This window comes from Aedes aegypti, chromosome 2 (assembly GCF_002204515.2).
Source record: "Aedes aegypti strain LVP_AGWG chromosome 2, AaegL5.0 Primary Assembly, whole genome shotgun sequence".
NCBI lineage: Eukaryota > Metazoa > Arthropoda > Insecta > Diptera > Culicidae > Aedes > Aedes aegypti.
The window spans coordinates 268,650,740-268,674,062 of NC_035108.1; the positions used below are offsets into that span (position 1 = coordinate 268,650,740).

At 36.4% G+C, this 23,323-nt stretch overlaps 1 protein-coding gene across 2 annotated transcripts in view; it reads right to left on the reverse strand.

Moving 5' to 3' along the window:
* Positions 1–23,323, reverse strand: part of LOC5571740 — a 266,650-nt gene that overhangs the window by 7,882 nt on the left and 235,445 nt on the right. For both annotated transcript variants that reach the window (XM_021845047.1, XM_021845046.1), the window contains exon 4: positions 4,487–5,359. In XM_021845047.1, the coding sequence (XP_021700739.1) occupies positions 4,487–5,351 (865 nt within the window). In that variant the 5' untranslated portion in view covers positions 5,352–5,359. The remainder of the gene's footprint in view (positions 1–4,486; positions 5,360–23,323) is intronic.

Sequence of the window (23,323 nt, forward strand, 5' to 3'; positions counted from 1 at the left end):
CTACATAATATATAAATATAATTTGTTTAGATTTTTCTGATGATTTCACCATTCCACCTTGAGTATGAGGAACTTAAAATTTTACGTTGAATAATCCATTTTTCGCAGCATGGTGGGGGTAAGTAGATCACCAGTAAAATTTAACCTGTACCTAATGTTATGAACAATGCATAACAACAACGATGTGACACTAATTCTTGTTATTAGTGGTGTGTTACACAATTTCATAGTTTTCAAATGAAACATGTTCTCAATATACCAAAATGTTATGGTAAGTGTTTAAACATTAATTCGAACAAATAAATAATTGATAACTATAATCGGGGAATTTATTAGTCAAGTGGTTAGAGTCCGTGGCTACAAAGCAAGGTCATGCTGAAGGTGTCTAGGTTCGATTCCCGGTCGGTCCAGGATCTTTTCGTAATGAAAATTTCCTTGACTTCACTGGGCATAGAGTATCATCGTATTTGCCGCACGATATACTAATGCAAAAATGGCAAGTTTGGCAAAGAAAGCTCTCAGTTAATAACTGTGGAAGTGCTCATAAGCACACTAAGCTGAGTAGCAGGCTCTGTCCCAGTGAGGACGTAATGCCAAGAAGAAGAAGATAAACTATAATCTTTTGAAGAAATGTTGTCCTTTTCATATGCATACATTATACTGAAATGATGTAGGGTTAGTCTTGCATATATTTTCGATAGAAACTTGTTGTTTGGAAATTATCCATAACATGTACTTTTGTTTGACAAACTGAAATCTTTTCGTTTTTATATATTTTTCTCCCTTTCAATTTAGTTTAGAAAAAAACACTATCACTAAAAAATAGTTTTTGAGGTTTAATCTTTTTTTCAATGCAGGAAAAAAAGGCGGCTTTTCTGCTAGGTGGATTAATCAACATTTGATATTACAATTTTGATAAATCTCGCATAACTTATGATCTCGCCCTAAAAGCCGAGAGGTAACCGAGAGTGTAGCTTATTGTTTTAAATCGAATGAATGGACCGAGTTAAAAACTACAATCACTGGCAGATAGAGGAGGACTTTCTTTTCATTGTAGCGTTAAATAACGTGTAAATGCATTCTTTTGTTCAGTTACAACAAGCTACATACTTGGTTACCAATGGCTTTCATGGCGAGATCATAAATTAAGCGAAAAAAGTCCGTTGGAAATAATAGGAATTTTCATTTTTATTTTCATTTTGCAGCGTTTGGTGAGGCACTGAGAGCGCAAGTCAGTCCAAAGCCGGGGACAGGGATAAGTAATGGCCGTAGGGGCAATGGGGGCAATATGAACATACGGGGCAATATGAGCCACCCCGGTTTTGACCTCAAAAACAGTGTTTTAATGTCTAGTGTCATTATGATCTGCTAAAGGATGCCTCAAATAGTCACCACAATGAAAACCGTAAGAATATTCGTTTGAACACTTAAGATATTTACAAAAATGTACAAATTAGTCCTTCGTCATGAAAAGCTTATAATTTTGGCAGTTTTTAATTAAGCCTATAAGACAGTTATATTTATAATTCTGGTAAATTTTACCAATCCATTGAAACTTCTGATCATAATGAACAGTTCGTGAGCGAAATCAGATTTGTTCGTAAACAAAATTATTGAAAAACAATATATTATTTTCAAGATGAAGGGGCGGGGCAAAATGAGCCACCTAGATTTAAGCAAAACAAACGATGTTTTGAACATAAAAATGTTTTGCCTAAATATACCAGATTATTCTTATACTGCATAGTCATCTTTATGCACCATTACAAGTGGAACACTTTGCTAGAAAATACGTTGAACCAAGTATCGCAATTTAGTACTAGTATAACATGGTTGATTTACTATGTATTATGTAGCTTTAAAAAATAAGCCGCTAGAATCAATAATTTCAAGCAAAGCTAATACAATTTCCTTTCCAATAATGTACTCTTCACCACTAACTCTTCTCTATACTGTTTTAAATAGAAAATCATTCGATTGAATGAAGTGGCTCATATTGCCCCGTAGGGTGGCTCATAATGCCCCATATGGTTGGTGACCACGTAGAAAAACATGGCTTTCCAATAAGTTCCTGAAATAATTTGCAAGTTGATGTTAACATTAATTATCGACGTAACATGGAAGATAACATTTTATAGTACAAGTCACTTGCATTTAAACCATAATTTCTGCTGTTTTTCTATGCATTCTATGACGTTTTTCTTAGGCGGCCCATATTGCCCCGATCACCCCTAATAGTCTATGCAAACCGCTTGAATACCATCGGAAAGGATAGGAAGGGTTGGGGTAGGGTAAAGGGAATTGGAGAAGACTTGACACAGTATGCGATTAATGCTGCAAAATTTAAATGTGCTGAAAGTAATTTAATTTGAGTTTAGAAGTTTAATTTGACTTACTAAAATTCCAAATAGATCGGCCATTGTACAAGTAAGAAAAAATGAGCTGATCGCTTTCTAGAAATTTTATAAATAACAAAATAATAACTATATGAGAGTGATGCTAAGGGCTGCTGATGGCACGATACAACGCTTTAGGAGCTTTTGATACTGATTGATACTATAAAGAACGCAATTCAATCGATCTTTATCTGTTTTTATCATGTACAGATATACAATTATAATTCAGTTCACTGATTTGACAATGCTGATTTATATAAAAAATATTTGATATTACTAGTTTATTTGTTTGTGTGATCTATGAGTTAATAATAAAAAAGATTACTTCCTCTTGATGATAATACTTCCCTGACCAGAATTATTCTATTTTGAGTGCCCTTTCCGAAGCTATATTCTATCCAGGTATCCATTTACTGCTTACAATCCTGAAATTATTCTTATTGTGCATGCTCATGCGTTATATTAGTAATGATCATAATTATGCAACAGATGAGAAGGTGAGAAAGACAGAATATAGGAACAGTGATTAGTAATGATTTATTTCTGTAGTTTTGTTAGAATAATAAACAATTAAACAGTACTAATGAATAGCTTAAAAAAACTTTACAGCATAGCTGAGCCTTTCGGATCGTAAGACCGATGTACAAAAATAATTTGTTTCGAAATTGTCCGCGTGGTCTTCTAGTGCCCCTGTTAGATAAGAATCAGTCATAGACATACACACCGAATGCTCGCCATGACCCTATGACCAACATTTGTATATGTATAGGCTTAGCTGATGTGGCTTTTCTAATAGGTAGTTCTTTCACTCATTGATTGTCTTCAAAACCTTGTCAAGTATAGAAAATAGATTTTATTTCATTTATTACTACAGTGAAGCTACATTGTACTTATTAAGTATTAGGTATTATTTTATGTTTTTATTACTAATGATATTATCATGGCCAGAATACCCAGTGAGTGAAGAATTTTATAGTACTAGAACACAATAGAAGATCACTAAACATTAACTAATCATCATTTTAAGTAGATGTTATTGATCTCCCTTTGCTCCAATCCGCAACCCGGTGCACGCGCCCTGTTGGGTTTCGAAAACCTCGTAGAAGATTAGGTACAATCCGTTAATGCCATTCCCAATTACTACCCCACATTGCACATTCAAGGGTCTGATTGTGCTCCTAACCCACCCTCAGTTTGTAATCTTCTCGCCAGCTTGAAATTATATTTTCCCGAAGTGAAAGTAATTTTGATGAGTGATAGCCGTACTATGCAGTCGTTTAATCAGAATCTTTAGGTCAGAAGATAAAATCTAAATTTTGTTATAAAAAGGTTGCCATTGCTTTGAAATTCTCCCAATATCTAATCAAAACTACTAACAACAGCGATCAATTATCAAAATTCATCGCTCCCTGGAAAATATAATCCCAAGCCCAGGGAAGTTCGTTGAAAATAATAGGAAATTGAAGAAAAAAAAAACAATTCAAATTTTTTTTTTTGAAAATTACATAACCATTGAATGGTAATAGATCATGAACCACTTGCCCCATTCCCTGAAAATGTACGGGTAAGTGTACTAAGTCCTATGTTTCTATTTATTCATATTTTTTTTTTATCTTTATTAACGAGATTTTTAGCCCTGGGCTAGTTCTTCTTGGGACCAACGGCTTTACTTCCCTTCCCCGAAGGAAGTCGTCACTAAAATTTTAAGTGACTATCTCGGGGATGGGATTCGATCCCAGTTCCTCGGCGTGAGAGGCGTGTGTTCTAACCACTACACCAGGTCCGTCCCCGTTTATTCATAATATATTTTTTTTTGTTTCTTGATCCTTTCAACTAAAACCAAAATGTTTACCTAGAGTTGAAAAAGTTGATACATGTCCATCTCGGGCAATAAGACAATTGATTTTTGTTTGATTAAACATAGCTTTGAAATAACTATTTTGTTATTTAAAATGGTTGGAGTGCGTTTTCTTGAAACCACTTGCTTTTAAACAGATTTTCAAAGAATATCTGTTCAATGATTCGATATTTCAAACTTATGGAATCATTTGAACATCTTGACAATATTATAAAAATAAACCAGAACTTACCGGGATAATCCTGCGGTATTTTGTATCCTTTTTTGCGATTGTGCCCCGACTTTGTGTTGAAAACGTGGTAGATTTTGAAGCTACGCATAAGCCGGTACAGTAGGAAAAGTTCTCCGTTGGAAGGACTGGAAATGGCAGATTTCTTCTTCTTTTTCCTCTCGGACGTACTGGTTGATTCGGCTGAACTAGACGAGGTCATCGTTTGGTCACCGGAACTGCTTCCGCTGGCCCCATCCGAGGTGTACGACAGCCGTACCACACGTGGGAGGGAAAACTTCTCCAGGAATTGCTCGGCCAGCAATGGTTCCGAGGTCGATTCGCTGCTGAGTTTGGATCCCTTGCTTTCCCCCGTGGAGCAGTCTCCACCGGATGAAAGGGAGTTCAGCTTATATCGTTGCCGTTGCCTTAGCAGGGCGGCGCTCTCGATTTCGTTTCTTCGCGCTAGGCGGGCATTTTCAAACTCCGCCACCGAGAACATGTTGGCGCTGGTGTCGTGCGAATTGAATCGTCTTAATTTAGGCTTGTGGCCATCCCGACCGGATGATGACACGATTGCCAGTGGTAGGTTGGTTTGCGAGTTGAAGGTAGACGCTATCGAATTGCTGCTTATCAAATTGGTACCAAGTGGGGGTGGATTGTTGCTGCTGGCAATGTTCATATTGTGGCCTATTTTCGCAAGGAAGAACATTGGATTCTGCTTGAATTTACCCTTCTTGCCGAGTTGCTGTTGCAGCTGCTTCTGTTGTTGTGGCGTGGGTTTCGGCATGTGAGGGCTGGATTCGATTAGCCAGTTGGCTAAATGGCGCTGCCGTTCAAATTCGACACTGGCCCGTTGCATGTCGGCCAACTTCAATGCGTCGGCCATGGTTGGATCTGGAAAATAGAGATGGAGGGTTTTTGTAATGATAAACTTTTGTGTGGAATAATGAAGCATTTATTGGAACAAATAGAATTATATTGTTATGCAAACAAATAACACCTGCTTGTAATAAATTTCAACTCTGAAAAGTTGAAGAACAATGCTGTTTAGGGCTGCTAGCTAGTCGCATTTTAGAGACTTTGTCATTATTTTAATGCGAATCTTTAAAAAGTCTTCATTGCTAATAGACCGTTGAAGTAGTTTTCGATGAAATCGTTTTCCTTGATTTGAAAGTCAAAAACCCCAAAGGCATTTGTACAAGTTTCACGAAGCAGCGTTTGTTATAAACGGTCACCCTAAAAAAATGATGGAGTGATTTTTGAGTGGGATGCTTCAAGGAATACTTCTTATTTTGTCTTCAAAAATTCTTTAGCTGTCCAACGCTAATACCTTCAGGGATCGCTCAAAAAATTACTTCAGGGTCTCCTCAAGAAATTTTTCCAGAGATTTCTTCCAAAGATTGTTTCGGTAATTTCCTATCGATTTCTCCTGTTGCTACTCCACAAGGTTTTCCCAAAATCTCTACAGGAATTCTAACAAAAATAAAACACCTTCAAATTTCTCATAAACATTGTCTAGGTTTCTCTCATGAAGTTCCATCGAAGTTTTGTCTAGAGATTCTCCCATTTCTTCAGCAGGTTTCTCAAGTATTATTTGCCTTAAAATCTTCAGAAAGTTAGACTTTCTATCAGGATGTCTTATAGCAATCATACATTAACTCGAAAGCGGTGGCGCATTCAGCCATTGCCATCACCACCTCGCTCAAGCTTTGTATGAATTGCGAGCTGTTTTCAGGGCTAATACCTTGCATTGTGCCTACGCACAATTTTCCAATGAAAGGTTTGAAGAGATCCCGAGGATTTTGCTAGGTTATTCAATTGTTTGTTTTTTTTTTAAATTGGGAAAATTATCAAAAAATCCTCCGAAGCCTTGGAGGTCCGAAAGTTTTCTTCAAGGGTTCGAAAAGTCTGAATGCAGGTTTTTCGACAGTTAAGTTTCATCTAGACGTAAATTTTTCATTGGAAATTGAAAAAAAGAAATGTCGAAAATCTTATCAATGCTAGCTCTGATAACTGTATCTACAAAAATACGAACTTCTTAAAATTGATTTTAAACAATTTACGATACCCTTAGAGAGATACTCAGGACAGCACTTAAACGTTGTCGAAAAATTGAGAAATTGTGAAAAAGCATTTTAATTAAGACATTTTATAATGATCTAAACCAGTGCTTCCCAAACTTTTTCAACTTTCGCCCCCTTGAGGCCAATATTTATCTGGAATCGCCCCCCTTACATGTTATTCAAATATTTTAATTAGGAGTTGTACATGAAAAAAATGTCCTCGACTCGCATATCCATAGAATCATAAAGCAATACAACATAATACAATACAGCATAATACAACAATTTCTTGCGTGCATTCGATACAAGTTCGGCTCAGTTCCCACTATTCAATTCTTTTCACATGAATTTGACATATTTGGGTGTTGGTCTCGCCCTCTCCCCAAATACTTCACAAGTTGGCACATATATGTAATATGATTCGTTAATTGTGATTTCATACTAACTTTTATTATCTGCTTCATATCTGCTATTTCTAAAATTGCTCCAATAATTTACATAAATTGTGAATAATAAATGTTTGACGTTTCTGCAAACGCTTTCTTTATTCAATCCAAAAATCTTAAATCATGAAAATCCAAAAAATATATCAAAATCCAGAGTGTTCTTCAACTCAATACAACATAGAAAAAGGGTATTTTTTCCAATACCAAGACAAATTCAGATTTTTTTGGACGTTCTGAAGGTTTAAATCCAACGCACCTCTGGTATTTCTTCATTTCTTTTTTTAAACAGGGTGTGTTTCGTCCTCGAAATCAAGCAGTTTTATCGTTGGAACCCGATTTTTAGCCGCCAAATTAAAAAAAAAATTGTTCCTGAAATGAATTGTGCTATAGGAAATGATAATAATGACATAAACATCAACATCAAAATGAGTACTGTAGTTTTTTTTTCGTATACAGCTGGATGCCATTACATGAAATATTAGCTCAAAGTTCCCTTACAAAGAATCCTTACATAAAATATTCGGCATTTGCAAAAAATCCTAAAAATTCTCAGTTACGTGTTTTGTATATCCAAAATATGTTGTGTGTACATTTTGTGACTAATTTTTCCGATCTTGGGAAAATCTCAAATACCGTCCATTCTTAAAACTCACATGGTTTTCACAAACATTTTGTGTTTGAAAATCAGCTAGTGTTGTATATCATAATTTTAAAATGATCATGATTAGAGATATAACGGTAAAAGATAAAATAGTCCTTGGCATATTTAAGTTTGGAATAGATTAACCCTCAGATGTGTGTCCTCCAAAGGCTATGAATAATTATTTGCAAATGCTTCCGTGTTCGCTTTTTCACCCCCTTTCAAATTTTTTCGCCCCCCAAATTCTCTTTTACAAATTTTCGCCCCCTTGAGCCTGAAAATCGCCCCCAGGGGGGCGAATTCGCCCACTTTGGGAATCAATGATCTAAACTGTCCTGAAAACTAGGCACTGGGAAAGAAGCGCTGTTTGAGATTTGTCTTCTCATAAATTTTCTAGTACATTTATGCAAGCCATATTTGTTTAGCATCACCGCACAGAAAACTCATTATGCTCTTATTGGTCAGCAAAAATTATGAAATTGAACACAATTCACATTTTGCTGTTGCTATTTGAAGTGAAAGTTTATATAGAGACTTTATTGCCAACATATAACTGACGTTGGTTCAAATTTTTCCACCAATTTTTTAAACAAAGTGTGTTAATTGTTATATGCGTAGTAAAGTATATATGGAAACATTCAGTTAAAAGGTTTATTATCAGGGTTGGGAAACATCTTGAACTTCACTATGGACCTATGCACGAGTTCACTATTTGACGTTTAAGCGGTGCCGTGTTATTTACGTGACCATAGCAACGAGTGAATTCGGCACCGCTCAAACGTCAAATTCGTGAACTCGTGCATCGGTCCATGGATCAGTGCATGAGTTCACGAATTTGACGTTTGAGCGGTGCCGAATTCACTCGTTTCCATGGTGACTTACATAACACGGCACCGCCCAAACGTCAGATAGTGAACTTTTTCATTGATCCATACAGTAGCCAAACAAAGTAAATCACATGAATCTCACGCCCATCGCTGCTGTAGGTAAAAAGCCTTGAAAATAGCAAAACCCCTGTTGCTAAGGGCAACCCAAAATTTTCGTAGAAAAATGTTGTTTCCCGCATTTAGAGTCTCCAATGGTACTAATGATTTAGAAAATTCATGCACCCAACATAGGCTAATTGACGAGATTCACGCTTTTGAACTACTGTACTAGGAAGACTACGTGACTCTCACGAAATTCAAGCCTACTACATTACCATTCCCAGCGCTGTTTATTATACGTTGTATGAGATGTTAGCATGACTAACTATTGTGACATCAAGAAATGTATCAAACATTAAGGCGCTGTTGCGGTTTTTTTTCTAATGAATGGAAAATTAGTAATCATATTTACATTTATGTTGAGGGACATAAAGGAAGGTACCTATCAGGGTTGTTAACGTTAATCAACGATTAACGCCGTTTAGTTAATTCGTTAACGTTAATTGTAACGATTAGCGAATTTTCCGTTATTTTTCCAGAGCCGTTGATGAACGTTAACGTTAACGATTTCCGTTGATTTAACCCTCTAATACCCAACCCCGCCTTTAGACGGGGTACACTTTGGAATTTTGTGTATTTTTTCGTAGCTCGCAAATCAAAATGATTTTATTTTTGGCTTATACCTTGACTCATAACACGCATATAAGAAAAGTTTTTTATGACTTATGAAACTTTTTTGTATTTTTAGAAATTGTTTGAAAAATTGCATTCTTATATAACCTACAAATGCCTGGGCTTCATTTCGCGTGTAATATAAAAAATCGTACCTTTTATATTTTTCTACGATTAACCTATCACAAACGAAGAGCCTGGTGGTATTAAAATCATTTCACACCTGTTTTTCCGTTAGTTACACGGAAAATAAAATACGCTCCGAAAAAAAAATTAAAAATTTAATATTTTTAAAAATACCGTAACAATTTAAATTTTTATTATTGCCAAAAATCAACAACTAGAAAAGGCTTCAAGAAAAAATGAAAAAAGCTAGGGATGTTTAAAAATAAAAATTATAAAAATCAAAAACCAAAATTTAAAAATTTGCGAATAAAAATAAATAAATGCCCGAAACGTGTTTAGAACGATTGTAGATAACGAAAAATAATACTTAAATCGAAAATAAAAATTTGGGTATTAGAGGGTTAACGTCAACGACTTACGTTGTTTCTTGCGTTAATGACTGGAAATGTGTGGTACTCAATATTGATAGAATCCAAAGTTCCTCGTTTGGGGAAGGATTTGAAAAGCCCTTGATCTTAAAATTATCATTAACATCGGGACAAGTTGACACCTGAGACGAGACTCGCGAAGTCGGTCTTCTTTTTCTACGGTTGCTAAGATTTTCTTCTTCGATTCTGTGTTTACACAAATTTGTGAGCAAGATGTTCAAGCTTTTACATGAACTCAATGGCAAAGATGAATTGCGATTGCATCGTTCCAAGTTCAGAAAACCTTTTCAAGTTAAATTTCACATCCGCAAACGCAGTGAACATTGCAATAACAAATGTTTTGCTTGTTTCGATTTAGTTTCGTCAGCGCAAATCAAATGGAATATTTCGCTGAATGTTTTTTTTTATTAATGATTCCAATACTCTCCACATATTCGCCCACAAAATCTAACTGGCTGCATCTGACAGCGAATTCTGGGCTGCATATGACGTTGCTTTTTTTCCTCTTCTCGAGTCTCGTCTCAGGTTGACACGAATGGTAAAAGATTAAAAGCGAAGTTTTGAGTATGATGCCAAAAAATGTAACCAGGGTTGTCTTTATATTATTTTATTTCTCAACTGTATGTTTTGGCAGATAAACTTTTCTTCATTATAATATTTTCACATTGCCATTGCCATTACTTACCATTTTATTACCGTTTCATCTCATCCCGGTGAACCCGGTGTTTTTTTTTGGCCCAAGGGAAGTTTACGACCCAAGAGAAAAATGAAAAAAAAAAACAGGGAAGAAAGAAAAAACTTCAAAATAAGGTATAATGTATATTTTCAAAAAGAAAACTTTTGATTAAGGTTTAGCTTTCGACATTTCGTTAAAAAGCACCTCCAGGATGAATACCAATAGGCCTCGAAGAAGTGCTTCGTATAAAGATCCTTGCCAATCATCCTTGCATCAGTAGAGACGTTCTTCGTCGCTGTTCTAATAGATTTGAGACTGGAAAACCTGCTTCGTGATCACCGTGTTCTCCAGAACAGAAAAAAAACATTGGTTGAAATATGATAATAGTTTCGCATGGAATCCAACGGGTTGGCGAAGGCGCTTGGAACAACTGCAATCCGGAAATGGTGGTTGGCGTGCTGAGTGGAGGCTTCCGTTTGCAATCCTTAGCAGGGATTTTCACGGATTGTTAGCAATTGGCGGCTAGCTACCGCAGCAATTTTCGTCAGGCACAGATTATTTGAAGGACTCTGATAAAATAAATTGAAATGAAGGTAGGGTAGGTGTACCAGTTATGGCCATAGTGGTTCCCTATTTCACCATACTTGATTACATTCAAAAAGATTTAAAATGTGAAAGTTATCAAAATTTCACATATGACAATAGGGAACCACTATGGCCATAACTGGTACACTTTCCCTACTTATGCCCAAACAAGACGACTGGTGGAATCAGAATGATGACTGAAAAAACATTGCTTTAGAGCTGGTCAAATATTTTTTCCTTTTGTCTCTCCTTGGAAACGGAATCAGCATGGAAACGATCTGTTTATCGATGTAACGAAAAGTTTTCATGTAGCTACGTGAACTGTGTGATCAACGATTTGGTTAGCGATGTCCGTTGACGTTGATTCAACGCATATCGTTGACGCTAACAGCCACGAAAATCAACGCAACGGCGTTAACGTTGATTCGCGACAAAATCAATGTTAACGGCGTTAATCGTTGATTAACGTTAACAACCCTGGTACCTATCTTTTTTTTCTATCTTTATTAACGAGATTTTTAGCCCTGGGCTAGTTCATCTCGGGACCAACACGGCTTTACTTCCCTTCCGAAGGAAGTTGTCACTACTGAAATTTTTAGTGACTATGTCGGGAATGGGATTCGATCCCAGGTCCTCTGCGTGAGAGGCGTGTGTTCTTACCCCTACACCAGGTCCGTCCCCGGGTACCTATCTATTTATATAAATGAAAATGGAATTGTGTTTAATAGCTCGAGAACGGGTTAACGGATCGACGTAATTATTTCACTGTTGCATTCGATAAAAGATGCGATGTGCTTGTGAGTCAAAAAATAGATCAAAATTAACCGGAAAACAGAGTTTCTACTACTTGGAACAATCTGGAAAACCTGGAATTATCAGGGAATTTAATTCAACCTGGAAAAAACTGGAATTTTCAGGGAATTTAGGCCACCATCAGCGAAATTCTTTTGAATACACGGTAGAATATGTCCTTTTTGCGACACAAAATCTTTTCAATAAAAAAAAAATGTTGGGCTGTGCCGCTATCAAAACGCTACTCAGGCGCGGCGATGTTCAGAACTTTGATTGTTTAGTTTTTTTCATGTATTCAGCATGAAACATGTTTTGACAATGGAGTTGGTAAAGTTTCCTAGTTTCAGTTAGTTTTCGTCGTTCATGAATATATGAAACATGGATGAAAACATTTCATATTTTTACTTAAATGTTGTTTTTTTTTTAAATTTAATTAACGAGATTTTTAGCCTTGGGCTAGTTTATGTCGGGACCAACGGCTTTACTAGAGACTTTAGAGAGCTCATCCGAAGGAATTCGTCACAATAATTTCAAATGTCATAAGTGACTATCTTAAGGATGGGATTCGATCCTAGGTCCTCGGCGTGAGAGGCGTGTGTTCTGTAAGTGTAAGCATTTTAGAGTCTTGGTCACTATTTTAATGCAAATCACTAAGTAAGTCTCTGTTTTAATCAAAATGATCTTTAACCCGTAGGCTACGGGGCTGACATGCAAAATTCAAATTGCTCGTATTTGAGCATAACTCAATATTTTTTCATGAGATTTTGAGGATTGCTACACTATTAGTTGTAGTTTCATTAGTCATGGGAAAGTACACATTTGGAGTATTGTTGACAAAATTATTCCAGAACATCTCTGGGTCAGATAGGGTAAAAATCACATAAACTTCCTTTTAGAGCTCATTTACCATTTGGAAACTAAATGTTTTCATACAAAAAGTGTACAGACCACTTATTTGCAATAAGTTACGATGCACCAAGGGATTTAGAAATGTATAATTAACCTAGAACAATGCTAAGGCCTCCAGAACATTCTGAGATTTTGTCCATTATCTACACTGCCCATAACTGCATATTTGTAACATTCGACAAAAGTAGGCATTGAGTAAATGGGATACCAAGTTTGTATTTTACTGCAGTATGGGAGGAAACTTAAATTTCAAAAAATCATTAAGAATTCAAAAGAGCTTATTTGAGGCTGAAATCTTGTACAACTCATACCGCATATTGGGTGAATAGAAAGAAAACAATTCTGATAGAAATTTCGTTGCTACTACATTATGAGGCTCATGTATAATCTCAATGTGACTGTTATGCGGTTACATTTGCCAGTGTGACAAAACAACTTGGTATTTTTTTCGAATTTTCTAGAACAACATTCACGAGACGCGACGGAGACAAGTGCATCAACTGTGTATCAACTGATTTATGTATTTATGCATTGGAGGTAAAGCATCTTTTTTCAGGTTTCCTTCTTTAGAATATTGACTGTTTTTGCGCCTCTATAATTAAAAAATATCAATATAATTAAAAAAACAAGGCTGGACGTTTTTATATAACTGCATTTCCAGCTACGACAAAATCGTGGCACCCAAGCCACGGTAAAAATTATAGATACAGTATTATTACAAATAAAGGGAGACAGACGTCAGAGATCATTATAAGATTGATTAAAGCGAGCATACTTTATGGTGCCAAATTTTATATTTCTCATATGCTCCTCCATGGAGCAAAACAAACAAGTACTCATAGCTACAATGTGACTTGGAAGGCACTAATCGGAACTCGGAAGTGATTCAATTCTTTTGTTTAGAGTCAAAAACAACATACATTGGATTTATCGAGTCCAAAGTTGAGGAAAACTATTTTGTGAAAATGTGTACTTCAAATTATGCCAAATGGCCGTTATGCCAGATGGCCATTTTACCAAAATGGGCATTATGCCAAACGGCATTATGCCAAATGGTATTATGCCAAATGGGGTAGAGCCCTCATACCTTGATTCATATAGACATTCTTCCAGAGATTCTTTCGGTTATTTTCAATCGAATCCTCCAGTTGTCACTCCCCAAGATTTTCCAAAAATTCCAACAGGGATTCTCTAGAAAAACTAACAATGTCTTATTCCAGAGTTTCAATATTTAAGCCATATAGTCATTTAAAAGTGAAATGGGTAGTGCTTCGTGAAGCCCAAGCAGGACAGTTCGGTTTTGCGTCGTCAGATAGATTTTGCTCACGGTTCCGCGCGTGCTTTCGTCGAAAAATTTTCTGTCCATTTTAATATACAGTTATATAAGAATACAATTTTACATTCATAAATGGAATAGTGAAAAGTGAAAAATGAAAAAGTGATTTGTTTGATTTGTGTCCTCAGTACTGTTGGTTTTTGGCTGCCCTAAGTTTACCGAACCATCCGGAAGTGACAGGCAGCACATGAATTTAGAGAATCAATCCGGTGAGTTTGTTCCAGTATGATACTTTTTCTTTTGTGAGCCTTCCGGATCGTTTTTGTCCGCGTCGTGGAACTTCTGATCGTTTCTTGAACGGAAAATGTTATTTTTGCCATTCCGTTGCAAATCAATCAACTTTTCATTGAGAAGATTCACAACATAACGGCCGGTTTAGGGACAAAATGCCGAAAGACAAAAGGTCGAATCCCAAAACGTCGAATGCCAAAACGTCGAATCCCAAAACGTCGAAAAGGACAAAACGTCGAAGGGACAAAACGTCGAAAGCAGTAGTGTTGCTAAGGAAAAAATTGTTGCGATGCGAACGGTGTTGGAAAAAGCAAAATTCGCAATTTTCATCACAGTAAGCATAGAACAAATTTTCACTAAAATGTCAATTTCTATCCAGACAAGAAGCAGTGAAGCACTTCGAAAAACAAATTCGCCGTACCTCTGGATGCTTATAACAGCAAATGAAGAGAAAAAAGTAGTGTAACGTGCACTGGGACGAGTTGGAAGGCAAAGTTTTGAATACGATATCAGTAGATGTGAACAGGAGGTTGTTTCATTTGTAGCGTGTCAGCTACCATTTTATTTTATCCCAGCCACTTCAAGTTGCCCCTTTGTACTTTACATTTTTTTCCTACGACTAGTGGGCGAACAAAATTTTAATTTGTACTAAAGCAAGATGCCTCAGAATGTGATGATTCCAGCATTTTACGTAAGATAAATTTGTTTTCACCTAAAACAAAATCTTTGTATCTCAATAGGTTCATTTTTTTGTGGTTATGTTACTGTTAAATAACTTCTCAAAATTTAATACAGAACTTGGTGAATTGAATTTGCTACTGGTTAAGCTTAATGTTGGTAGATAGAGTATAATTCATTTTTATAAGATACATCCGTTCTTTCAACAAACTAGTGACATCAATCTCATCAAATTTAGGAATGGATTCTTGATAATTAGTGGATTTTTTATTCTTCTAAAATGTACTCATTCTTTTATTGAAAATGTAAAAATCAATCAAATAATTAACTTATTTTTCAATGTTTGACTAACTAGCACTTTGGTGAGATACTTAAAAAAATATTTTATAACCTGAACATCAAAAAATTTCTTTTCAAATTCAGATAAATTTTAGTTATTTAGCATTTTATTTTTATTATCACTTCGAAGACGAGCTATAAATTACGATATCATGGTGATAATAGTCAAATCGAAATATTTTTCAATGCCTCAACTGTTTAAAACATTGTTGAGTGTTTGAATTTGACGTTACATTATTATCGATTTCCTTCGCATTACTTATTAATCGAATAGGTCAAAGTCACTACAGCGCAAGTTTTGCCAAACACCCTCGATTTTTTTTTTTCTTTGACGTTTTGTCCTTTCAACGTTTTGGATTCGACATTTTTTTATTTCGACGTGTTGTCCCTTCAACGTTTTTCTTTTTCGGCGTTTTGGAATTCGACATTTTGTCTTTCAACGTTTTGTCCTTTCGACATTTTGGCATTCGACGTTTTGGCATTCGACCTTTTGTCTTTCGACGTTTTGGCATTCGACGTTTTGTCCCTTCGACGTTTTGTCCTTTCGACGTTTTGGCATTCGACATTTTGGCATTCGACATTTTGTCTTTCGACGTTTTGTCACCCAACCATAACGGCCTGCTTTTCCTACCCAAAAAACAGTTTTCAGTTCTGTTTTGGGTGGCGTCAACTAACCATCCCAATATCTTCTGCCATAGCATCTGAGTCTATATCTGATGTGCGATCCGGATCCGATAAAGTCTGGTGATTCTGGTGATTCTGGTTTGGGACTGGATCGTCCAACATTCATAGAAGATGCATCAGTGCCCGCTACTATATGCGCCGTCTTACCTGTTGTGTCCTTCAATATGGAATATAGATCATGATGTGAAAGAGAAAATTTGTGACATTCCTAGCCACTACTGTATCACGGCCTACGCGATTGAAAAATACTGAAATGATACAACACATAGATGTATGGCCACGTGGTTCTCTTGAAACGTTTATTTGTACTTTAGGAAATAATCCAGCTAAAACGGAGTTTTTCGTAATAGCAAAAAATGTTGTATGCAACTCGTTGCAAAACTCGATTTTTTCAGCACTCGTTGTATTTATCCAACTCGGCGAGCCTCGTTGGATAAATGTACAACTTGTGCTGAAAAAAATATCATTTTGCATCTTGTTGCATAAATAACTATTTCGGAGTTTGATAATTATGTTCAGATTGCGCAATCTGTCCGGCGGGCGCAACTAACAATCGGTTGTAGATGCTTTTTAATCGTTCGATGACCCTGGAGGGATCGATTCTGCTTTTCTTAGAATTTTGAGCAAAAAAACCGACTGTGTTATCCTAGGGTGTTTAGTTCGAACGCGCTTCCTTTAGTTTTTCGATTATCTAAAAATACAGTTCCACCGTTTTTTTTTTTCGCTTATCGTTATTTTGTACAATCCGATGACCCTGGAGGGATCGGTTTTGCTTTTTACTGGCTATTGAGCAAAAATATTACTGCACAATCGACAAGCATTTCGCGAAATACTATTTATACTATAAATAAACTATTGTTTTCTCTTTTGATTGCCGGCATTCGAAAGATTAAATTTAAAACGCTTAAACAACAAATGTTTATGGTCTATCGCTAGCTTTCTAGGCGAATCCTGATAATATACCTTCCCCAACCTCCAACTCCGTAGCACTTATGAGGGTGTCGCTGAGTCGGTGGCCTCTCATTAAGTAAGTGCTACATCGACATTTCCTTCCCCTATCCCAAGTTACGGTAAAGATGGGCGTGGCCGGGAATAGTGATATTCATGCTTTTAATATTCTTGTTTATGATTTGAACAAGGTATACTCCCCTGCCTTGTTCCTGAAAGTAGTCAGGATGAGATTATTAAAAAGAAACATGAATGTTGCTAGTATCCAATCTACGAAGTATACCGTAACTACGCTAACGCTATAGTGATTTAAAAGTGAAATGATCCAGTGGGTTACTACACAACCACAACTACCAACACTAGTTACGCAATGTACAAATAGTTACTAAATGGTACAGTCGTTTTCTTTCAGACCAACTATCACAACTTGTTATTTTTATTTTACAAAGTGGTTTTTGCTTTGTACTTTGTGTTAACAATTTCATTTTCTTAGCTAATTAACGACCGATAAAAGAGCATGAAGTACAAGAAACCCACATAGCAAATGAAACTCATGGTTCGATGATATACTATGCTTCTTCAATTCCCGGCAATCTTTGCACAATTGCTCAACAATTATGATACAGCAATTAAATACAAGCGGAATTCGCCATTTCTTACACCTTCGCTCTGTTCGTCCCGAAAGCTTCATCAGAATTGAAGGTTTGTTTACGTTATCATTAGGTGCCATAAATTGAGTGCCAGCCAACAGTGAGCTCCTCACAGGCATGCACAAACGAATGGCAATCGCGAACAATTCGAGAGGGCCCAGACCAGCCTCAACAAAAAGCGTGTTTCTTGTCTAAACAATTGCAACCATAATTATATGGCGCTTGGTGTGATCGGTAGGGTGGCGCGGATCCATTTCGCGAATGGGCATAATTTATTTTGACTAAACCGCTCAACGGAGTTCATCAAAGGTTTCGGATTCAGGGAGGTAAATCGCGCGAAAATAATGGCGCCCATTTAGGCAGCATGCAATGAAGTACCAACAGCGTCTTGGAGGTACAGGCACTTCTGCTATGTGCCCATAACTGCGACGAGAAAGACGTGCGGCTTGGCATACGCAACTTTGTGCATTCACATTTTTGCTGGGTTCGGTGCTAAATTGGCTAGATCGTTTAGATAGCATTGAAAACTGCATGAATGTGTTAAATTTGTGTAAATGAGACGATATTGTAGGCAGTTGAAGTCAAAAACGATTGGGCTGGTTAAACCTACTAAGTGGCCATATCTTTCAAGGTAGATAACGTTTGAAGGTGAATAAACCAGATTATGAAAACGAAACGAGTGTGACCGTAATGATAGAAGCTGGTGCAGTTTATAGTATTTGTTGACAAACATTATTTCATTGAAGGATTAAGTTTTGATCACTGTCATCAACTGTCACTGAGTAATAAGTTTGTACCATCTGTGGTACCCAATCTTTAAAAGCTTTGACCTCCTTTAAATTTATGTGCAGTCTCTGCCTAACCCTGAAAATGCAATCTCTCGTAATCGAGATTTGTAGATTTAAAAGAGATATATGAAGGAAAAATTTTAGGAAAAAAAACGAAACGATCGCTCCTTGAGTCTTCATAGATTATGTGGAATCTGGTATGATCTGCTGAAGAAATCTACAAGACCACGAGGGAGGAGGGAGGTTCTAAAAAAAATGGAAGGAAAAAAAAATGAGTACGTACTTTAAGGACAGCTCTAAAGTTGTTACTTTTATCGACTGATAGGGTGAAATTCATTTCACAATATGATGTCGAAAAAAGTAATAAAAATATGAAAACATCCCGAAGGCAATATGGTAACCCGATGTTATCATGCTCTGATTACATCATGTTTTTGACCTGATTATGTCATCACATGAGATTTATTGAAGCTGTTTCTTATTCAAATTGAAAAGTTCGTCTACTAAACAATTCTATAATTTAGTTTTTCTTAGAAACATTAATTAACCCATTATAAGTTCGAATGATTTTACTACTGTTGTGTCTTTTTTACCATAACGAAAGCAGGCAATTCTTCACAATAAACAAGAACTTATCTCATTTTCCATTCCCTAGTCGGTATAATGGTAGATATAGAAAACATGTCCACAATCTTTAACCATTAGAGCTGGCGTCAATAGGTTAGCAATGAAATGGTCTCCGATTTATATTTATTCCAAATCATTATCAGGCAATCCTTCTTGAGGCCGAGTTGACCTGCGCATAACGGTGTGCACCGCTTTTCATCACGATTTTTATTACTGATGCAGTTCTCTCCTCCGCGATGAGATATAAGCCGTATCGAATCACTTGATTAATTGCATCACAGCAGCAGGACATACTTCCCGTTGCGCACATTTGACGAATAGACGAAAGAATGAAACGTTCTTTTGAAGTTAGGCTCCCAGCGAAATTGCGTTGCTGTAAAATCCGCCAACACATTTTTCCAATCAACCACTATAATACGTCGGCCGTCAATAAACAGGCGGCATAAAGCAATAATCAATTATCTGTCGTTCGCTGACATACGCGAAATAGAAGCGGAATGTTTTGCAGCGGATTACTTGTGGTGGAGATTAAATTAATAATTTGAATTGCATAAATTGCATATCACTTTAACACTATTACTTACACATGATTCTAAGTGATTACCACTCCTTGGTATTAATCAAAAGTACTCATAGATATCTCCTTCGCGAATACAGTATAATCCCAATCGTGCTGAATCATATACCCAACGCAAATGTACCACCAGGTAACAAAACATATCTCTCAGGGCCTCAGATAACTGTAACAATAAACACACAGCCATGCAGCTAGGTCAAGAAAGCTGGATTCGAATCTCACCGGTCGAGAATCTTTTGCATATATTTTCAGTTCACACAAAAAGGAAATAAACGAGTTTGAATCAATAATCGCAGGGATGATTAAGTTTTGGGTAACCTATCGAAGGATACGCTGGGCAGGGCATGTTGAAAGAATGCCGGGCAATAACCCTGCAAAGACGATGCTCCGTGTGATCAAGCATGATCCGTGTGATAAACATGAAGATTCAGAGATTGTTTTAGAAATTGTTTCAAAGTTTTCACGTGGCATTATTTCAAGCAATCCATTCAGTAACTCCTTCATTGATTTCCTTTGAGAATTTTCGAGAATTATTTTAAGGGACCTTTCCAATGCTTTTTTCAAGGTTTTTTATAGAAAGATTTGTCCAAGAATTCATTTAAGAAATCTAGTAAGGACTTCCCTATGGTTTCTGTTAGGGATACCGCCAAGAGTTTGTTCAGGGATTTCTTCTGAAATTTTTAAAGTGATTGTTCCAAGAGTCTCTCTACTGAATTTTCCAGGGATTCTCCAGAGATACCCCCAAGGATCAATCCAGAGATTTCTTGAGGTATTCCTGTGGGGATTTCTGTTGTAATTTTGGACCAGTCTAGTTTATGTTTGCGATGTTTATCATCATTGCCTTGCGCCGACCCTGTGATCCGTTTGTATGTTGTTTGTTGTTTGTTGTTTATATGTTGATTTGTAATAAACCGACCGCCGCGACGAGCAAAACGTACTCTCGTGTTTTTCCCGTTTACGCGTACCGAAATTCCACCGGCGGTTTTGTCGGTACCACTGTGTACCGTACCTGGTGGGTGTCCGTGGTCAAGCCTTTCCGCAATTTCGAGAGTATGTATATATTCTTCACGAGTGACTCAGAGATTTCTTTCCATAATTCCTACCAGGACTCCTTCAATGTTTATTCTAGGAATTCTTCCATGGATTCCTGTGTAAATTTCTCCGATAATTCATCCGGGGATTCTTTAAAGTCTTTCTACAAAAAATCAACAGAGGAATTTCGCCAGACGTTTTTGTAACAATTTATCTTGCTTTTTCTAGGAGTTCTTCATGAAGGAGCTTTTCCACAGACTCCTCCAAGAAAATCTTCATGGTTTGCTCTTAAAATTTCTCTTGATAATCCTGTAAAAATTGCAATTTTTTTTTCTAAGGGCAACCTCACGAATTGTTCTTGAAGTTCATCTTGAATATTTTTCAGGAATTTCTGAAAAAAATCTGAAATTTTGCACAGTTGTTATGGGTCCTAAATGCAATCCAAAAAGTGGACTGGAGCGAGAATCTAAATTTTGTCCCACACACTAATGTGCACGCGCTTTGTGGGTTTGAAATCCGGAATTTTTCGTCGATTTCCTCGTATATACTTCGACGCCTGGGTGAAGCAGAGAGAACGTCGTTGGTGTGGTGTGGAAAGCTGCCGAAGATGTCTTCACCTTCGATGTAAGCAGTGGCGCGGGGAGTGGGTAGGACAGGTAGGACATGTCCTACGCACGATAACACCTGGGAAGGACAGTCAAAGGGTTGTACTACCCACGATTAAAATAAAACAAGTTTAGCAGAAAGATTGAAAAATAGCTTAACACTTCAGTAGTCACGCTGTTGTAGTTTGTACAACACTGGTGAAAAAAGCTCGCTTTTCGCTCACAACAGCAGCGTGGTGGTCCTGACGGTTGCGAACCGCGTGACGACTGGAAGGTTAAACTATTTATTATCTGTTCATTATACATAAAACTCAATCAACGTCGTTAGATACGATAAGGTATTTAATGGAGTTTCTGCAAGATAAAACATTGTTCAAACATCTTTAGGCAATTTGGCCTATTTTTTATTTTATAATTTTATTAAATAAAGTTGGGTTAGATAAACATAAAGGATATTTATATTTTTTAATGAATGATAACAAAAGTTGATTCAATCAGTAATGCCAAAGGCAGCACTGGAATAAGGTTTATTTTTAGAGATTTGGTCTCTGTTTTATTGAAAATTTCTAAAAAGTCTATATTTTTTAAATGAAGGTCTCTAAAGTATCTATTCAATCCAGAAAGGTTTCTAAAGTCTCTTCTTCCTTATTCTGCTTGTATTGAATCCTGATGCAAAATTGTACAGGCACCAAGAAACCCGAAGATAAACAGTAGGAATTATCATAGTGATTTTATTTAGTATACTTTCAGGGTTTCCTACAGGGATCTCTAGAGAAATATTTCTAGAAATTTCTCTATCGATTCTTCCAGAAATTCTTCATGCGATTTTTCAAAGGATGCAAAAAAGAATTTCTCTAGAATTTGATCCAGGAAATCCATAAGAATTCCAAAGCTACTATCTCCAGTAATTTCCTCGGGCCTTACTACGATTTTTTTTCAAAACTGTTCTAGAATTTCCTCCAGATTAGATATTTCCTTCAACCGAATTCGCCAGTTGTTACTCCAGACAGTGTTGATAGACTCACACTCAAATCTCGAACAATACGCTCTCCCGCGAGAGCAAACTCATTAGAGATCTGCTTCGCAAATCTCACGCTTGAAATTTTGATGTAAAATCACGCAATCAACTCAAACCGTAAAAAATGATTCAGACGCAAAACCCGTCAACTCGTGGAACCCAAATGTTGTTGTTTACGTTAGAAAGGGTTACTGTAATGTAATAACTAACAACAAATTATTGCCACAAACAGTGGAAATAAGAGACAATGAGTCAAAAAGATGAGCCAACTCATCCATGATTTTTCAACTGCTGAGTTGCTTGATTGACAACTCACGCATGAAAAATCTCAAGCGTGAGTTTTTGAGAAATTGAGTTTTTCGCAACACTGACTCCAGGAGATCTTCCAAAGATTTCTACAGAATTTCTTTCGAGGACAATAATAAGTTTAGTCCAGTGTGTTTGAAAATAATAGCTCAAGAATTTTTTTTTTTCAATGAACTTTGCAAGAACTCCTCCGTCTGTTCATGTAGATTCCTATAAATAATCATCCACGTTTTCTCTCAGTACTCGGAAATTCCTTGACGTGTCCTTAAAACAACCAATTTTACCAAGCATTTATTAAAAAGTTTCTCATAAAATTTCAATGCAATCTTCAAAAGTTTGTTTAAATTTTCCTACTACAGCAAATATCCCAATATATCTTTCGATTATTCCTACATATATTTCTATAGAGATTCTGTCTGTTTTTCGAGAAATTTCTTTAGAAAACTCTGAGGAATACTATTCCGATATTCAATTTTTTTTCCGATTATCTTAGAAAATTATTTAGGAAATCTTCTTCAACTTCCTCAAGAGCCCAGAAGTTTTTTCAGATAACATTATTCATTGAAGGTGACTTTTAAACATACCCCAGTTTTACCAGAGGTTACTCTAGGATTTACTTTAAAAATACCACACGGATTTATTTTTCAGAAAAAAAACAGGCATTCCCCTAGAAATTCTCAAGAAAAAACTGGATAAATTTGTTTACAAATCTTATATGGAACCTCTGGAGCAAATGCTGAAGGTATCGTCATAGAAATTTCTAGTTGAAATCTTTA